Source organism: Scophthalmus maximus, chromosome 6 (genome assembly GCF_022379125.1).
Source record: "Scophthalmus maximus strain ysfricsl-2021 chromosome 6, ASM2237912v1, whole genome shotgun sequence".
In the NCBI taxonomy this organism is placed as follows: Eukaryota; Metazoa; Chordata; class Actinopteri; order Pleuronectiformes; family Scophthalmidae; genus Scophthalmus; species Scophthalmus maximus.
This window is the reverse complement of record NC_061520.1, coordinates 19,298,258-19,316,633: the sequence shown is the minus strand read 5'-3', so window position 1 is coordinate 19,316,633 and position 18,376 is coordinate 19,298,258. Positions and strand designations below refer to the sequence as shown.

General features: G+C 48.1%; 2 protein-coding genes across 4 annotated transcripts in view; one reads left to right on the top strand and one right to left on the bottom strand.

The window, feature by feature from the left end:
- Window positions 1–2,472, top strand: part of lrig1 (leucine-rich repeats and immunoglobulin-like domains 1) — a 37,540-nt gene extending 35,068 nt beyond the window's left edge. For both annotated transcript variants that reach the window (XM_035632976.2, XM_035632977.2), the window contains one exon: window positions 378–2,472. In XM_035632976.2, the coding sequence (XP_035488869.2) occupies window positions 378–586 (209 nt within the window). In that variant the 3' untranslated portion in view covers window positions 587–2,472. The remainder of the gene's footprint in view (window positions 1–377) is intronic.
- Window positions 2,473–4,658: 2,186 nt separating this feature from the next.
- slc25a26 (solute carrier family 25 member 26) overlaps window positions 4,659–18,376 on the bottom strand; it is a 51,049-nt gene continuing 37,331 nt past the window's right edge. The window contains exons 7-10 of one of the 2 annotated variants that reach the window (XM_035632979.2): window positions 18,017–18,086; window positions 14,636–14,700; window positions 11,865–11,938; window positions 4,659–5,081 (exon numbers count right to left, since the gene is read on the bottom strand). In XM_035632979.2, the coding sequence (XP_035488872.1) occupies window positions 4,985–5,081; window positions 11,865–11,938; window positions 14,636–14,700; window positions 18,017–18,086 (306 nt within the window). In that variant the 3' untranslated portion in view covers window positions 4,659–4,984. Of the gene's footprint in view, window positions 5,082–11,864; window positions 11,939–14,633; window positions 14,701–18,016; window positions 18,087–18,376 lie in introns of those variants that run through there. The other variant, XR_007030832.1, reaches the window with a different exon arrangement.

Sequence of the window (18,376 nt, the reverse complement as noted above, 5' to 3'; positions counted from 1 at the left end):
GAAACTGTCAGCAACCTTAATCAAGACAAACTCTCTTGGACATGATTGTTGATAGACTGGCTCCTACCGGCATTTGACAGTGTATCATGGCTGCACTCCCAGAGCCCCTCGGGGCTCATCTCTCTGAAAACACTGAGAAGCAGCTCTGACTCCTCTCTGCTCCTGCTGCACGTCAGGGCCTGTTCTGGGATTCAGCCTCTGTTAGCGACAAGCAATAGAGGAATTGGCCTCCAAAATACCAATTCTCGACCTCCGCGGGTCCAACGCAGACCCGCGCACACATTCCACCCCCTCGCGCACACTTCATCTACAAACAGCATCATTGACTCTGCTTCTAACTCCTCCTCCTCTTCTTCTTCTTCTTCTGTGCTCATCAGGGCGGGACAGCAGAGCGGGACAGACGCCGGCGCGCTCCCCGTCGCAGGAGGAGTCCTTCCACAAACCGGTGAAGCTGGCCGGCGCAATGAGCCGCGGCCGCCCCGACTCGGACTGTGAGCCTGAGCTCCGGCAGACACTGCTGTCGAACGGACACGCCCTCAGGGCCTCTCAGAGCGAGAGCGCCCCGCTGAGGAGAGCCAGCGACTAGCAGGCCGCCGCATCCCACCCCAAAAAACACGGACTCTCGGAAGATGAGTGGACTTGAATTGTGTTTTTTTCCTTTTTTTTTGCACTGGGAAATAAACTGCTACCTCATATCGAGGCGATTGATCCTGCGCCCCCTGGATATGGACTGACAGGTTTGCGCCAGGAAAACAAAAAACAAAAACGCAGGCGGGATCCGGAGTTTGAAGGCGGAGCTTGTGTGGGGGGCGTCCCACCTGAGCGTATCAGCTGTACATAGTTATAACCTTCCCCTGGGAGGTGAAACGTTAAAATTCTAGCTCCAAAAAAAATGTGATTTGCATTTGAAGCATGTAAATGTAGGGAAGCTTGTACAGTGTATATGTACGTGCGGGGGCGAAAAAAAGAGAAATATACCTTTTGGACTTTTGACTGTACATAAGAGTTTTCTTATATTATATATTATATAGCTTTTACAGAAGAGTATTTGAATTTATGTGCATGACAGAGAGGAGTGATGGTATTTTTATTTTTCTTCAAAAAAACAAACGACCATGGAAAAAAACCCTGCCTTTTTCAGCTTCGACCAACGTTCAGCTGCGGTGCCTTATTGCATGATCAAAGAAAAGTCAACTTGTAATAGCATATATCGAGAGACGCTGTGTGAGAGATACTGGTACACGAAACAAAACAAAAAACACTTGATTGCACTTGAATGTTGTTTTCCGTGTTTTCTTTCTGACGAATACTGCCGACAGAAAAACCCCCCACAGTTCTCACTTGTTATTGAATGAAGGAAGAGCTTTGATGTGAATTATTTTACGGTACGTCAGGCGGGTTTCAAGGTGCGGTCATTCCAAAGCGCTTTTGATGCTCCGCAAACAAACAGATTGTGTACACGATATCTGCCGAGGAGGGAAAAACAGGAAGCTCGTCTGCTTGTGGAGACATTCCGCACGTTGTGACACGGTCGCGTCGACGGGTTCAGGTTCACACTGTAACATTAAGGCTCGCGGTCCGCTAGCCGTCGGTTCTGTGAGTCCGCCGGGAATCCGGGGTTTTCGTCTCAGCCCTGGCTCTGTGCATCGAAAAACAAAACAAACGGCTCAGGTCGCAGTTTGTAAAAAGTCACGCAGAGGGTTTCGGCCTATCGGTTAGGGCGTCCGTCTCCCGTAACCCGACAGGGAAACGAGATCTCTCCAAAAATCACTGCCCCTTTAAATTGAACAAATTCTTACGCTTTGAGTTGGGGGAAAGAAAAAAAAGACGGAGAGTCAGGGAGGAAGATGTTGTATTGTGTCATCATGTTACTGCTGTAATGTTCCTCAAGACGGCCAGTATTCCACCTCTGTCGCACCAATGACTCTCAGTATCACAACAGGTGAATCATGTTGTTGTTGCTGTTGTTGTTTTTAACCATAAAGGTTCGGCGTGATGCTGTGAACAGTGGGAAAAAGCTTGTGAAACGGCTCGAACCAAACTCGGAGGAATAAAGCAGCCGGACGCTCCTGAACACACACTGGGTCCGGAACCAGTCCGGAGCAGTTGCATCGTCTAGTTTCTTTTCTTTCTTTTTTTGTTCTTTTGTGAACCGTGTTCTGCTACCAGCGGCCTTATCGAGGTAAACCGGAGGACACGGTCCTCTGGTTACACCTGATAGCACCCATCACAGATGGGGTTTGTTTTTTCTTAAAACCAGGAAGACCAATCACAGAGAGGCCCGCTGGTAAACCAATCCCAGTGTAGCAGGTTAAAAGGGACGAGGCGGAGCGAGGAGGCGCAGTTTTTGTGTTCGGAGTTATTTATTGAAGCAAACTGTCTGAAAACCGTTTGTACCAGTGTCGAAGCTAAAATGGTGAAGTCTAACATGGCATTGAAGTGTCTAATAAAAATCACATTTTGCTATTATTATTATTATTGCAAGTGTCTTTTTGTCCTGTTTGTTCCTGTGTAAACATCCGGGGGGGGGGGGGGGGGGGGGGAGATGACAGCAGCATCACAGACAGCTGAGTTTGCATTTAGTGCCGCACACATGTCACACAGCGGTTATGGAGAAGCCATCAATTCAAACTGAGCATGCACAAAGACATGAGACCCAGAGGCCTTGATCTTCAAAGCAGTCAAGTAGCTTACGCCTGGTATATACACACACACACACACACACACACACACACACACACACACACACACACACACACACACACACACACACACACACACACACACACACACACACACACACACACACACACACACACACACACACACACACACACACACACACACACACACACACACACACACACCAGCTAATCTTCCAACCAGGAGGCTCCCTAACGCTCCAAAGACAGCAGGCATATTTTTTTTTCTTTCTGTGCGCCGTTAAAACTATTTGCCGTTGACTCGGGCTGACTGAGGGTCAGCGACTGGCCAGAATGTGCATTCCAGATGGCTGTTTGTCACCGGAGTGATTGACATGCCCACCTCCCCCTCCTCCCCTCCCCGTTGGCCTCCACCAATCACACGCCGACCATTGTTGTCATACAGCCTAGTGACAAGCGGTGTGACAAACCCTCCCACCTGCGAGGGCCGTCAGTCTCCCTCTGCCCCCCCCCAGGATTCAGCAGGTCTCCAGGCCACCTGGAGAGAGTTCCTGCACATGTCATTTAGATCATTCGTCTTCAATCTGACATAGAGGAGGCTTTTGTAATAAGTTATCTTGATTCTTTTTTAAGGACACTTTGCATGGAGAGTGGAGGCCATGATGCACTTGGCTGGTGCATCTTTTTTTTTCTTTTTCTCACCACCTTCTCTGAATCCACAGAGAAAATCCACCATTTCAATGCTCCATAATACATTTAGCAGAATCATTTAGCGGCATAATTTTCCTGTTTAATTCCAGTTGCAATCACATCTGTAGTTTATCTTTTACCATCATACTTCAATGGTCATTTTACACGTCGGCGTCAAGTGCAGGGATAGTAATTTTATAATCCTGGTAAATGAGTCCGAACCACGTGTATGTCCTGATGCCATTAAGAGTAAGTGAACCCCTCCCAGTGAAAAATATCAAATTAATAAATAACAGCTTGTCGCTGAATAATTCACATCCTTTATATGTTATAACTTACACTATAATAACATATTTTGATTACAATCTTCAAAACCCGGATTAAAATTTATAGTATATACTCTTCCTTTTCTTTTTATGGAATATGTTTGCGTCTTGGGTAATATTAATGTACTTAATCGCCGGCTGAGAGTTACATGAGAAGCTCTTCACTGCTCTCATGTCAGTGAGTATTATATGAGTATAAATATTAAGCCACAGCCGGCAGCTGGTTATCTTAGCTTAGTACGAGGATGATGTCTCCTTTGTTAAATCCATAAATAAACCAAGGTGTTTAAACTGTTAAATCCGCAGGGATTATATACCACGACTGTTTCTTACATCTTGAAGGTCGCGCTGTGTTAATGAGTCGGCTTTAGAGGAGCTGGTGGGTGGATGTTTATGCTAAGCTAACTTAGCCAATGGTTGGTGGTGGCTTGCAGTAAGAAAGTGAATACTATTTCCCTAAAAGTCAAAGTCATAAGTTTAATTCTTAATATATAAGTATTGCATAACAGTTACTCTGAGTATGTTTGGATTTGAAAGCAGGAAATTTCTCCACCGGTGCCTTCAAGGACAGAGAAACACCTTAAAAGTAAAAGCATCTTAAGTACAGTACTGAATAATCTTTTCTAGTCACTTGATAATATCTCTCGATAAAAACACTGTGCTGCACCACAAAGGCTGGTGCGGGACACCTGGGGCTGCTAATGAAACGAAAGCCTTGTTAATCTAACAAAGTGCTCTGTTGTTGGCGGCATCTCACGTATAAATCCAAAGCTCCTGCAGATGGATGAGCTCAGTTTTGCTCCGGCGGGAATGTAACAATGGTGAGACGTTGCCGCGTCTCCCCGGTGGGTCTTTAACACGTGCGGCTCGTCTTCACAGAGAAGAGAACATATGGATAAAGCAGTAAAATGATCGAGAATACGACGCGGAGGCGGCTTGGGAGAAGCACAAACGGGCAGAAAAGAATCACCAGACCTCGTTCGATGTAGAAAAAGAGACAATCTTTAAAACCATAATTCAGTCTCGCACACATTAAACGGTAACGATCGATCACGGCTCGTCTTGTGGGACGGGGTGTGGCTCCGTTCAACGAGAGGGACTGGAGACGTCCAGCTCAATCTGCGGGGGAACACACGAGCGGGAATGCTGGGTAAAGCCACCGGCCTGGTGGACGACTCCTCGCCCGAGCACCGGGTGTCCCCTGCTTCTCGGGGGGGGGCCCAGCAGCGCGGAGCGGGACCAGGGCGCTTTCGCCTGCCGCCCCCCCACGCAGGCCCTCTCAGGACGGTCAGAGAGGACGTGCTGCTACAGCAAAGTGCGGCGGACCTTCTCGTAGGCTCCCAGGAAGATGAACCCGCCCACGCTGATGAAGGTCACCCTGGGTATGCTGCCCGCAAACAGACTGCGGAGAAAAAAAAGAGGGAAAGGAGAAAACGTCAGTCCACACACACACACACAAGCACATTAATAGCTGTGAGAACTTCCAATTTTAAGGAATAACTCTATCGAGGGCCGTTCGCAAAAGAAATGTGTTTTTTATTGTAATCAGGGTTGAAACCATTAGTTGACGGATTTATGGATTATCAATGAACAACCCGTTCTGATGATGGCGAATCGATAATCATTTGACGCTCATTATATATCACCGAGGAGCTTTGGGACTGCTGGTTGGGCAGATCGATACACCTGAAGGTTTCTCTTTAGGCTCGGCGAAATAGTGATGAGCATTCTTTTTCTGTGGACATTTTACTGAATAATTAAATAAAATCAAATAAATATCAAACTAATTCATCTTGTTTCTATCCACTACCATCAGGCAAATATTGGGCACTTGTTTGTGGAGATAAAACTTCCTGTGGTGATCATTTTCCAGTCAGGGTCCATGAACGCCGTTGCGGAGGATGATGGTGCGCGGTCGATTGAAAACTTGTTGCAGTCTCCTCATCGCTCCGCACACATCTCGTGATTTGTCTGACGGCTTAAATGACGCACTTCATGTACGCCATGATCAGCACTTTTCCACTTTATGGACTTTTAGGAATTCTTTGCAATATGTTTTCTTTTTTGTTTTGTATGTTCCCCCTAATCTCTGGAGCTTCCACTCAGGTTCTTTTTTGGTGAAAATGTGCATAAACACGACTTAGCCTGGATTCTTGCTGGTTGTGGGGGGTTGTCCTGCCGCCCTGCTGGTTAGGGAGCCTTCCATACACTTTGCACCAAAGCGCATGTCCATGCTTCGACTCTGGGCTCTGACCTTTGTTGTCGTTTGCCCTCTCGCCCCGCTTATTCTCGAATACAGTAAGGGCGACGATTCCCCCAGAAAGATATTCTTATGTTTTTCAGTGGCGTCACAATGGGCTGCATGAAATAACAGCGCAGCTTCTGGTGGTTTAAGAGCCAGAGTTGGTTCTAGGCAACCCTGAGGCTACGGCTATGACCGTTAAAGTCTCTGATTGAAGAAACGCAGCCGCAGACCTTCTAAAGCCGGGCACATAAAGTGGGTTTATTTTCGCTGGGGGGGTTGAAAACAAGCAGGAGCGCTCCCTTGCAGGGGACGAGCGCCGATTCCAACCAAACACAACGCGGTGCAGCCCGAGCTCGGCACCGAGGGAAAACAAACGCGTCCGCAGAAGAGGAGACGTGAAGGGAATTTAGTAGCACAACAGGAATAAACCTGAACGTGGAGCCATGTGAGTTTGTTTTTCCGACAGCACACTCCAGTGAGGCTGAATCACACTGTATCTACAGTGCCATATACAGGCGCGTTGCATTTTTTCGAGACGTGTTGAGAATTGCTGTTCCACATGCACACACCCAAACTTCATTCTGCGTGAGCTTAGATTTTTCTGTCTTTCTTCTACTTGGAAATTCTTGGACATTTGCCCAAAAGTTTGTCTGCTGCAAGTTTTTTACTGTCCGTGTGGAAAATGCTGTGAGCCGAGCGGATCACGTATCACTCCGCCGATCGACAGTATCTGCGAGTGATTTACTGCAGCTCGGTGGGAGCGGGGGGCCCCCGCGCTCGGGCACAGGGGGTCCGTGGGAGCGGGTCAAACCCCAGGCCTCTTTGGTGGAGCCACTTCACATGGAGCGAGCGGGTGCCCCCCCCCGGGCTACAGCGGCCCGGGCTCCAACGTGACAAGGGGCTGACGATGCAGGGCTCAGAGGATGTGATGGGACATGAGAGAGCACCCGTCTCCCAAGACCCCCCCTCCCTCCTCGCTACACACAGCTGTTTTTGGGATTAAGCTTCAAGCCCAAACTGTAGGGCCTCCCTGGAGCTGCCCCCCTCCCTTCTCTCTCTCTCTCTCTCTCTCTTTCCCTCTCTCCCAGTGCATGACTGATGTCCAGATGACATCCACACATGTCCCTCTATCGTCCGTCCATCCGTCCGTCCCTCTCTCCCTCCCCCGTCCAGCCTCGGCCCCCTCAGCTGGCTCAGTTGCTCGGGGATTTCTCCTCCGTCTCCTTTTTCTTGCTGCGTCATCCACTTCTCAGACACGTGCTTCACTTTGTCCCGTCTGGTGATCTGCCATTTTTGTCTCTCCCTCTCTTTCTTTCTCTCTCTCCTTTTTTTTATTTTCCCATTCCTCTCAGTCTCTCTCGCTCTCTTCCTCCGCCGTGTTCTTACCAACACCTTCTGTCTGCCAAGACGCCCCCACACTCACATGGTCTGGACCCATCCAAGCCAGATGTAACGGTGAAGAGGATTGTGTGTTTATGGACGTGTGCCTCTGCGCAAGAGAGAGAGAGAGAGAGAGAGAGAGAGAGAGAGAGAGAGAGAGAGAGAGAGAGAGAGAGAGAGAGAGAGAGAGAGAGTGTGTGTGTGTGTGTGTGTGTGTGTGTGTGTGTGTGTGTGTGTGTGTGTGAGAGAGAAAGTATGTGAAACTGTCTACGCACACAGGAACGTCTGTCTGCGTTCACCATCTGTGCGGGTTTGTGTGTTATTACTTTCTGTCCATTTCAATTTTTTTTACAAGACTTTTTGAACCATTGTAAATATTGTACTGGTCCACCACGTTGGTCTAGACTGAAACATCTCAATAAGTAGAAACTTGAATCGACTGCCATGAGACTCTGCTCCCCAGACAATGAATCCTCCCCGCGCTCCACCAGCAGGTCGGAGTTTTCACATAACCAGTGAAATATCTCGCCATAATCTGGATGGATTGGCCCGCACACAATACGGCCTCATGACTTCGGTGACCCCCCAAACTTTTTCCTCCTGCGTCACATCGAGGTCACGCCTGATAATAAATTTGCTCCAAAGTTAGTGGCGCTTCAGCAGTTTCCTGTGGCACTGCGGCAGAGGGACAGTAGATACAAACAACTTGGTACCATGCTCGGACTATGTGTTTGGATTATGTTTATGCCTGTATGATAATTCAGAGTCGATCCAGCTTTTCCTCTCGTGGCCTCATAAGACAAAGAACATGTGTCAGTGTTTATCCAGGTTTGTCTTGAAGAAGACAGTGATTAACAAAAGCGAAGCATACATTCCGCTGACAGACCTTCAGAGGACCGAGCAGAAACTAATATTGAAATGGAAATAGAAAACGTTACGGAGGGCGTTACGTGAACGTGGGCGAACTTCGACTTCTTCAAACCTCGCACAGACATGTGCGTCGCACTCGGTGCCGCAAACCAAGATGATGCACGTGGACAGAATTGTGCAAACATTAGCAACTTTTATGCCAAAATGGGCAAGAAGTCCTTGGAAGTAAATGGCCTTTTTCCAACTCACAAGGCAACGTCTTCGCACTGACCTACATTGCTAATACTTCTGGCTGCTCCTTCACTGGAAATTTAAGATTGGGGTCACACAAAGGGACGTACTGCTTCGACATCACTTTTGTCGACTGTAAAGCTTGTACAAGACACCAGGCGTGTCGGGGATCTACCAAACATCCCAACCATTCACACAACTCCACGGTTCAGAATGCCCCGGCTCAGATCGGGTGTTTCTAAAAGACGACCAGGGGAAGGGTTAGCTCTGTGTGTGTGTGTGTGTGTGTGTGTGTGTGAGGGTGCCGTGAGTGATAAAGACACAAAGAGTGTGTGCGTGTGTGGGAGACAGAGAGCCCCAGTGTGTTTGTGTAAGCACCGACATGGTGCAAATGCTCCAAATAAATGTGCAGACATTAGTCAGAGGTTGCCGTCCTGCCCTTCAGCGGGCTCTTTCCATCCCCACGCTGCTATCACCATCTGCTGAAACCCAAGCCACAGGCCCGCTCCAGGCAACTAGTCAGCATTACTCACACAACAATATTAAATATGATCCAAAAAACCCAACTACGGGAAGGGGAGGAAAGTGGAGAGAGGAGAACTTGTCCACGGGGCAGCTGGACGAGCTGAAGGACGACACGGTAGACACAACAAGCCCCGACAGATTCCACTGCGTGTTCTCTCGTGTGAGAAATGAACTAATTTTAAACTCAACAACTCGTGTTTTGTCTCAGCTTCAGACTGGCGCTACGTTTCCTGTGTGGGATCAGGCCCACCTGTGGACCGAGAGCCGATATTCCCCTCGGCTTCCCGACTCACTCCGACGTCACAGCCTGGCCAGCCACTCGCCGCCCCCCCCCCCCCTCGGTTGTCCACCAATCACCTCTCCTGAAGAATGAGACTAAATATAGTCCCGTGACTCGACAGGAGCATGTGGAAGAACAGTGATGAGCTCAAAGAAAAAAGAAAACGGCGCTGGCTTCGGTCTGGAGCGATGTTTGTGCTCTCATAGAAGCGGCGGATGGAAACCTCTAAATCTTGCAGCGAGAGCAAATCTCTGGCGCTTGTGTAGGAACAATGCTGAGGTCACAACAAACTGCCTTTATTAGTTATACGACTCTGTCACAGGATACACTTAAAAGAAACAGACCGCTTTCGAAACCTGTGTGGGTTTGAATCAAAACGGAGACATTTTGATGTTTTAAACATTCCTTCAGCGGGGGGGGGGGCTTTTCTTGAGTTTCACATAGAAAAAAGGTGAATGATAATAGCAAAAGTCAAGTGGAAAACACAGATGTTGAAGCGCTTGAGCTAAATATTTGGTCAATCCGCACCCACCCACACCCACCCACCCACCCACACCCAAACACACACACACACACACACACACACACACACACACAAACCAGCTAATCTTCCAACCAGGAGGCTCTAAATAATAAACCTGGTGACATTCTTTGATTTTCCTATTGTCTATTACTTAGTCTTCCTTGTTAATATGAACTTAAGTCTTTAAAAAAACACTACAGTTTTTAAAGATTTATATAGAGTAAGAATTAACAGGCTCGAGGCCTCAGACCGGCCTCGTGTTGTACCTGTGTTTTCTCTGTTCAAAGAGAGGTTGTCGGGGTCCATGGAGACGTCTTTAAGAGCGTCCTTCGCCCGGCTGAATCAAATCCATGTTGCATTAAGAGTGAATTCCCCCTTCAGTTTGAAATCTGGGTTATATCATAAAAGGCAGGAAGTTGATTTACATGGGATCATCAATCACGCAGAGGAAAAATTGGCTCCTCGCTCCGTAAAGTAGTAAAAACGACACTCGGAGGCCTGAGTCTGCACAAATGCCAAATCTCCGGTTCACCTGAGCAGAGAGAGAGTTGCTCATCGCTGTGTCATCACTGTGCAGAGCCAGTTCTACATTCCCGCTACACCCTGTGACATGTTTGTGAACTGGGGCAGGTGAAAAGTGCTGGCCTTTCTCTAATGAGTCTCCTACGGCGTAAAAAAAACAAAACAAAAAGATTGCCAGAGCCATAAAAGCACAATCAAGGTTCACCACAAACGCCCAGGCGCTCCGCTTTGGTGTGCGTACGTGGCGCAAACATGTCATTTGTTCACTTTCCTGCCATGGTGGTTTACGTAAGGCCCAGAGCGGACACACGCCCTGCGGGACGTGCTGCCTGTTGCATTTGTGGTTGTTTAGCAGGTTACTGGGGGGAGCGCCGCAGCTCTCTGCTCACCCTGGGGTCTCTGGGGTACGGCACACACACATGGAAGCACTTTAGAGCTTCACTACACTGCAATTGGGCCTATTACCATAATTACAGCTTTAAAGCTCCAGCAATTTGTATCAGGCATGCACCAGCGCAACCACCAGGCCTTTGGCCCCGCGGAACAACAGCCCCCCTCCCCCTCCTCCTTTCACTTTCTATACTCTCTCCTTTGTCTCTGCATTTCATTCTCTTCTCCCACTTTCTTCCTTTCTCCGCCTTTTCTGGCTACATCTACATCAGGGGAGAGAGAGATTTACAAGAGCTTAGGGTGCGTGTTCTCTGGACTCTACATCGTAAGAGAGAGAGATATGGCTCAGCCCAGGAGGAGAGTTGGTGGAGATAAAGAGAGAGAGAGAGAGAGAGAGAGGGAAAAAAAAGGTGGGGACTGGCATCAAAGAGTTCTCCTGAACATTACCACTTGTTGCAGCCAGAAGAGTTAGATTTGCAGTCAGGACTTTCCTGGCCGTCACCTCACCGAGATTGCTCTGGTGTCTCAAACGTGATCTCTGTGAAAACCAAGCGCAGCCCGTCGATGATGTTTTAAAGCGGTTTGAGGAGAATCCCCCCGTGGCTCATTTTAAAACACAAATCGCTCCGTTGTAATGTAATTTCTCCCTGATTAGATTCCAGCGCTGCGGCTACACACACAAACAATGACACAGTGGTTTGTAAGTGTGTGTTTGTGAGACAGAGGAGGGGGGTTGTCCCGCTAGTGTTTGGCCTTGTCCCAAACCAAAGCTGCTGTGAGCACTAAGGCGAGGTGCATCCTAACTAAACGACAGCGGCTTGTACACAAGCGGGCCGATCGCTCACTGTGGCTGACGGTGTGTTTTAATGCTGGCAGCCCTCTGTGGCCCCATTAGATAGGCCATTTCGTCTGCTGCGCATCATAAACGCATCAGAACACTCAAATAAACCCTTCCACTTGGCCCCTGCAGCACCTTAATCAATAGGACGGTGCAGCGAGAAGCTTTTACACATCTCATTATTTAGCAGCGGCTCTAACATCAAACCTGATTAAAAGAGGGATCCGGCCGACTTAAATCAAATCATGTAAAAGAAAGAGTGTTTTTAAAGTGTGCTGGGACGAAATAGTTTGTGTAAAGAGGCCATTTGAACATTTCCCCCATAATGAAGACACACACACACACACACACACACACACACACACACACACACACACTCACCCCGTGAGGCCTCGGCTCCTCCACACGTCGCAGAGAACCTCCGGGATGTTGGCGCTGGCTGTGGTCGACCCGACCTGAAGAGGGAGAGCGGGAGAAAGAGAGAGCAAACAGAGGTGTGATGACGGATGGATTGTCTCCTTCGCTTCCTGCCTCCCCTCATGGACAGCTGTGTCAGCGCAGGTGACACCTACATCATCCACCCAGGCACCCGCTTGGAAACGCACCCAGCCATTTGACCGCCCCCCCCCCCCTCCCCAAAAAAACGCACTCAACCCGTCAGTCTGGCACTTTTATTTACACAATACGGCTTAGCCGGCCAGAGAGTTTTTAATCCATCACTGTGGAGTGGCAGAGCTGCAGGACAAGGCCCAGCCGGGGTCAAGTGAGAGTGGGTGGTGGCAGCAGGGAGGGAGAGGGGGGAAACAAGAAAGGTGTCAGTGGAGGGTAGCCAAAAATGAGGAGGGGGGGAACGGGAGGGGGAGTATGTGTGTCGGTGCACGCACGCCAATCCACGCCACAGCTCGCTGAGCATGTAGGAGACGGTTTGCGATGTCTGCTCTTAATTGTGATCTGCAGAAACAAGAGGAAGGATTCCCTCATTTTTTTCTTCATGTGAGAGGGAAAACAAACCCCACACCCCTATTCCTGTTGCTGTTGGCGACAGGTGGCTGAGAAACGAGTGTCCCCTCACCTCGTCTGACAAGTTTTCTTTTCCTCTGCTGCTGCGGAATGGTGAAAGGAAGGAATGGAGGAGCGGGGTGTCCAAAACACACACACAGACAAACACACGGGCCCTGTGTAACTTACGCCGACACACAAAAATATATTCATATTTCAGCGGCTGATGTTCCTCTGCTATCTGAGGTCCTCACAAACATGACGGGGGATTTAAAGAATGTGCCTGGTGCCGAACTTTTCCACATGCCGCCCTCGCCGCTTCATACAAGCGACATGAAGGCGTTCACACACGCCAGTCTGTGGTAGTGGAAGTGACATTGACGGCAGTGCGGTGTGTGCTGCAGGACTCGAGCCAGCCCGAGCAGAAGAGCAGCGTTGTGCAGTAGCGGTGGCAGCGCGGTGCGGTGCGCCAGGCTTGTTGCCACGGCCGCAGGCAGGGTGGTGTGTGGCAGGAGTCCTGCGCTGGAGGGACCGTGCGCGTCCAGCTGTGCCCTGGACGTCCGCCCTGCGCCAGGCCTGCCTGCTGTACAACACGGCTCTTTCATTCTGCCTGCTGGAGGGAAGAAAGAACCTTCTCCTCCGCTGCTGTGGGAAGGAAACTAAGGTGACAAGCTCCAACACCCACAATTCCTCCCCTCCGTCCAATCCAAACCAACCGTGCCCATCAACGCCAGCCTCTCTCTCTCTCTCTCTCTCTCTCTCTTCTGCCTGGACTTGTCAGCCTTTGCTGCTTAGGGACCAAACTAAACCTGAGCATAAAAAAATGACACCTTATCCCTAAAGCTGCAGCAAAGGATAGTTTTGTTCATATTTTCCTTTAAATTCTCATTTGGCAAAACATCACTATTTTGATAATATTGAATCGTAATTTTTCAACCAAAAAAGTCAAACATCTTCTCGGTTCCAATCTTTCGAAAGTGATGCTTTGCTGTTGTTCTTTGTCATATGAAATGATAAACTTAGTATCTGAAATTGTCCTTTTTCTAAGGATTACTCATTACTTAACAATAGTATTTTAATTTATGTAAACAATGTGCAATTGCACATTTTGAATGTTATAACAATGTTACCATATTAATAATAAAAAGATATTAGTAAGTCGATTTTAAACATGGACGCCTCTCTTCTGATAGTTGCAGCAGTTCAAACTGTAGAACCGTTTGCTCTCCTGGCATTGATTTGGTCGAATACAGATGTTTTATTCCCACTGACTCAAATGAAGCCTTGTTTTTTGTACTGCTAACCTGTGGTGCCGCAAGTGAATCAAAAAACTTGGCCTTATAAAGTTATAGCCGAAGCGCCTTGAGGCAGCACAGGCCAAGTCCTTCGCTGGTGGTGAATTACAGCAGCTGCAGGTCAGATAATGTTTACAGGAAGCTTTTGTACCGAGCTGTTCCACCTACAGCCAGCGGCTTCTCGCAAGAGATCAAGTCTGACTGAGTGTTTTCTTAATTCCAGTATCTCATTAGTTTGGATGGAGGGGGGGAAGGAACACTGTGTCTTCTCCAAGGACAGTTGGTGTGTGTGTTTGTGGGGGGGCTGTTTGGGGTGACTCTGAACTCACTACCCTTTACACGCACACAGGACGTAGTGAGGGAAGCCAGACTTACAGTTAGAGCGAGCCAGAAGTAAAAGAGGGGGTGATGAGAGGGAGGAAGAGGAGGGACACCACACGACAAACAGAGGGAGGGAGGGAGGCGGTGGTGAGGTGCTTCGGAGAACTAACACAGAGTGGACGAGTTAACGGAACAGACACTGGCCCTCTGGTTCACCTCTCCAGTGACAAGCAGCCTTGAGATGGAAATTCCTCTGGAGCGGCGACAGGTCCTCGCTCTTACACTAACCATGCGCACAAACGCGTCTTGCCGACAATGTCCACACAGTCCAGATCGAATGATAAATGGGTGTGTCTCACTACTGTCCCGGTGCTACCTCGCCCCGCTCCCTGCCGTGTGCTGACCCTGTTGAATTTTGCGCAGGCTGCAGGCGCACTCAGGTCTCTGCCTGCGAGGAATCACCTGACAGCGGTGTTTAAAGTGTGCTGCCAGTGGCGTGCTCTGTGTGTGTGTGTGTGTGTGTTTGTGTGTGTGTACCTTCGCGAGCATGATCCTGGTCTTCGCAACGTCGAGAGGAGTGGTAACAAATGCCGCCACGGCACCTACAAAAGACAAATACACACATTTAACTAAGTGCAAGCATCTCTCTGCTCTCAGAACAAAAGAGAGAAAAATAAACTCGTAAAAAAGCCCAATTACTTAACCACAGTTACAGTAATGTATTCATTCTGCAATAAACACTGGAACTCTTGGCCCTCCCCTACATCTAGTTCATAAAAAAATAACCTTCCCCATTATTAGACCACAAAAACCCGACAGACACGCTTCTATTCCACCCCCCTCCTCCTGCCTCATCCAACCCACTCCTTCCCCTGAGCTACACACACAAGCACAGGCATGACACACACACACACACATACACACACACACCTGCTTGGACACGAGCATGAAAACAGACACATTTAGATACGTTCAAATGCAAATGAACACACAGATACACGCCCACTCCCACGAGTGTGCGTCTACGTGAGAAAAACTGTGTGTGTGTGTGTGTGTGTGTGTGTGTCTGTGTGTGTGTTTGTGTGTGTGTGTGTCACTCTGCCACAAACACAGCAACTGTTCCAAGTAAGCGAACCCATATGGGCCACCAAGGAGCAATGTGACGCAGGCTAGCCGAGGACACAGGAAAACATTAGGACCAGTGTGGTGTAACGCGATGTTTTACTAGTTAATGCTGGTTGGTTGTAAGAGTGGATTTAAATTATAATTTTTTTTCCTACTTGGGTGGATAAAACTCAGACTTCAGCAAAAAGAATGAAATAAAAAAAGAATACAGCCCCCTTGCTGCAGCCTGTTTCGTAATACTCGTGGAGAGCAATAAAAGGAGGCATTATCCCAATAAATCTTACACATGGAGCTCTGAATTGGAGGGTCTAAATTTGGCTGGAAACGCCATGTGATGTGATGAAGGTTTGAGACGCACAAACGAGCCGGTGATGTAATCTCGTCTCGGTGCTCGGGTGGTTTTATCTGGGCGGGTCAAGCGGGGTCGAGTCGGTCGTAAGTCAGTGCGGCGCACCAGCGGAGATATTTGCGGTGATTAAACGCGCCTGTGTGAGCATTTCCGGTGTCAAGCAGATGAGAGAGTGTGAAGTGCAATGTAAAGGCGAAGCGAATGAAACTTGAGGATCCATCTTGGAAAGCAGGGGGAGGGATGTGAACTTGACTCCTAACCTGAACCCATGCCCCCCCCCCCCCCCCCCATAACCCCTTCTCCTGCTTTTGGCTCAGTTCGTCTCTTTTTCTCACAGTTCTACACCTTTCAGTCATTTTTTCTACGTATCCAAATTGACAATCTGTCAATATAGTGGATATGTGTGGTTGTCAGATTACTCAATAAACCTAATATAATATCATCAAAATTGTAACCTCTGTCTGGCAACTCATGTTTCAAAATTATATACATCTCACGGTCTGCCACCTACTCATCCACATCTCTTCTTTCTCTCCTTCTGTACTGATTTCTCTCTCTCCCCTCTTCTCTCAAGCTAACGTCCATCTTCCTGTCCTGCCTGGTGCGTTGTATCCTCGCAGGAGTTAAGGACTGAAAGCCACAACTGTCCAATAACAGCTCCACCGACCGGTTCCAGCGCGGAAATGTTCTCCTTGTGAAATGTGTGTTTTGATTGCACACACAGGACATATTTGTTATTCAGAGCTCCAACGCTGGAGATGCGTGCTGTGTTGCTGCACAGCCCTGGGTTTATGTTATTCTCGCTCTCCTATACTGAGAGTGTACAAGCCAAATGTCCATCGCTAGGTTTTGCAAATTCACCACAGACCTTCTCGTTTGCACTGCTGTCTTTTCCAGCAGGAAAAGGTTGTAAAATACGATCACAAAGCACAAACAACAGCTTCACACACATTAAAATATACCTGGCGAAAATAAATCAAAAGACCACCGTAAATACAGTCCCTGCATTTCCACACCCGGAAGCCGAGAGGAACTACAGTACGCTCGTGATGTGAACCAATAAGAAGTCCGGTATAAGAGATGGTGCAACGTGTCCCATCCGGACAGATTCAACTGAAGTGAGGAAGATGCCAAGTAAGCTCCGTCAGTGCGCAGCTCCACAGTGAAGTGAAAACACGTGTGGATGCACTGTGGGTCTGCAGAGGGTTTAAAAACTAAGGGGTTTACATGAAGGACAAAATACTTTTATTCATGGTTTGGCTTAATCATAGCTGAGCCTTTCATTAACATTTGCAATTAAGTAGACTCAGGAGTGCTTCATTGTATTTTTGTACATCTAAAGTCGAGGCCTGGAGAAACCAGGTCAAAGTCTTTATTGGAAAAATGATTTGCACTGAACTACTACTTTGTAAAGCATTCATAAAGTTAATTAAATGTTGTGGTCACATGCACAATAGATTGCTTGAACTTAAGCTCGTCACTCCACAGACATTTTTGAAGGCAGATGCCAGTAAAATGATTGGACAGTGAACGCCTTTGTGAACCTGTCTTTGTTTATCAGACCAATGCCACAACCCCACCCTTCATTCGCTTTCTGCCTCTATACTGTCGAATAATAATTATAATAATACTGTAAACATCAACAATCCTAATTATAACACCTGAAAAAAAAACATTTCTTTTTGAAATGTTAACATTCAAATTTTGTCTCATTAAAACAAAGCCATTAAACATGGGACTTTGGCTCAAAATCAGATTTTTGAAGTAATGACTGAACTTCTGACCTCTCTGTGGTATGTACAGTATCTATCTTTATTCTCTCTAATTGTTGCCTTCCCCCTATTCATCTTGTTCCCAGTCTACTCCCTTTCTCTTCCTTCCCAGCGCCTTCTTTTCTTCCTCACTCTTAAACCACTTCAGGCCCCAGTACTCAGGAGGTCAGACAGCTGCAGGGGCCCAAACCCAGGATTCGGCCCCGGTTGTCCCTCCTCTCTTCTGCCCCGGTTGGCCGTCTCTCCACTGCCACTCATCCAGGCTGAGGCAGACACAATGCCTGCTATGGTAGGACTTTCTTTGGCTGACAGACTTGAGAACTTAACGAGACCTGTCTCATCTGTGATGCAGACTCAGTCTGATGCTGTTTGGTAATAATGTCTAGGAAAAAAGGCGTATACAACTTTTTTTTATTGCTTCCTCCATCTTCTTTTGTTCTTCAGATCTGCTGTTCAGGTGAGGATGTGATTCGACCAGCTGAGCTCACCTCCACGGTATATCGCGAGAATGTGGCTTTGGATAAACGTGTCCTGTCCTCTTGGCCATGTTTTCACCTATCCATGTATCCGTCTATGCATCCATCCATCCATCCATCCCTTTCTCCCACCCCCACTTTCCCCTTGCTCCTCCCCTTCCCCCCCTTTCCCAAAGCGGCATATAATCCCCTGCACCTGCAAAAGCTCCGCACACTGCAGCCTGCCAAGAGTAGAGTGTGTGACCTTGCCTCGACGACCACAGAGCCTGGGAGAAAAAGAGAGATAGAAAGAGTTTTGTCGATAGAGGAGGAGGATGATGAAAGAACAAGAAAGAGGGAGAAGTGGGAGGGAGACAAAGAGAAGGAGAGAGGAGATTGTAGTTAGTGGAGCATACAAGACACAGTGAAAACACATTGTGAACCGTGGTCTGGGGTCCAGGCTAGGGGCTGGGAAACTGCTTGTCCAGCTATTTTTGAGTTGCCTTTTCTCCCCAATGATGTCATGCGACTCGTTTTCCCAAGAACTGCGACTGGACAATTGGGAGCGTTCCCACTC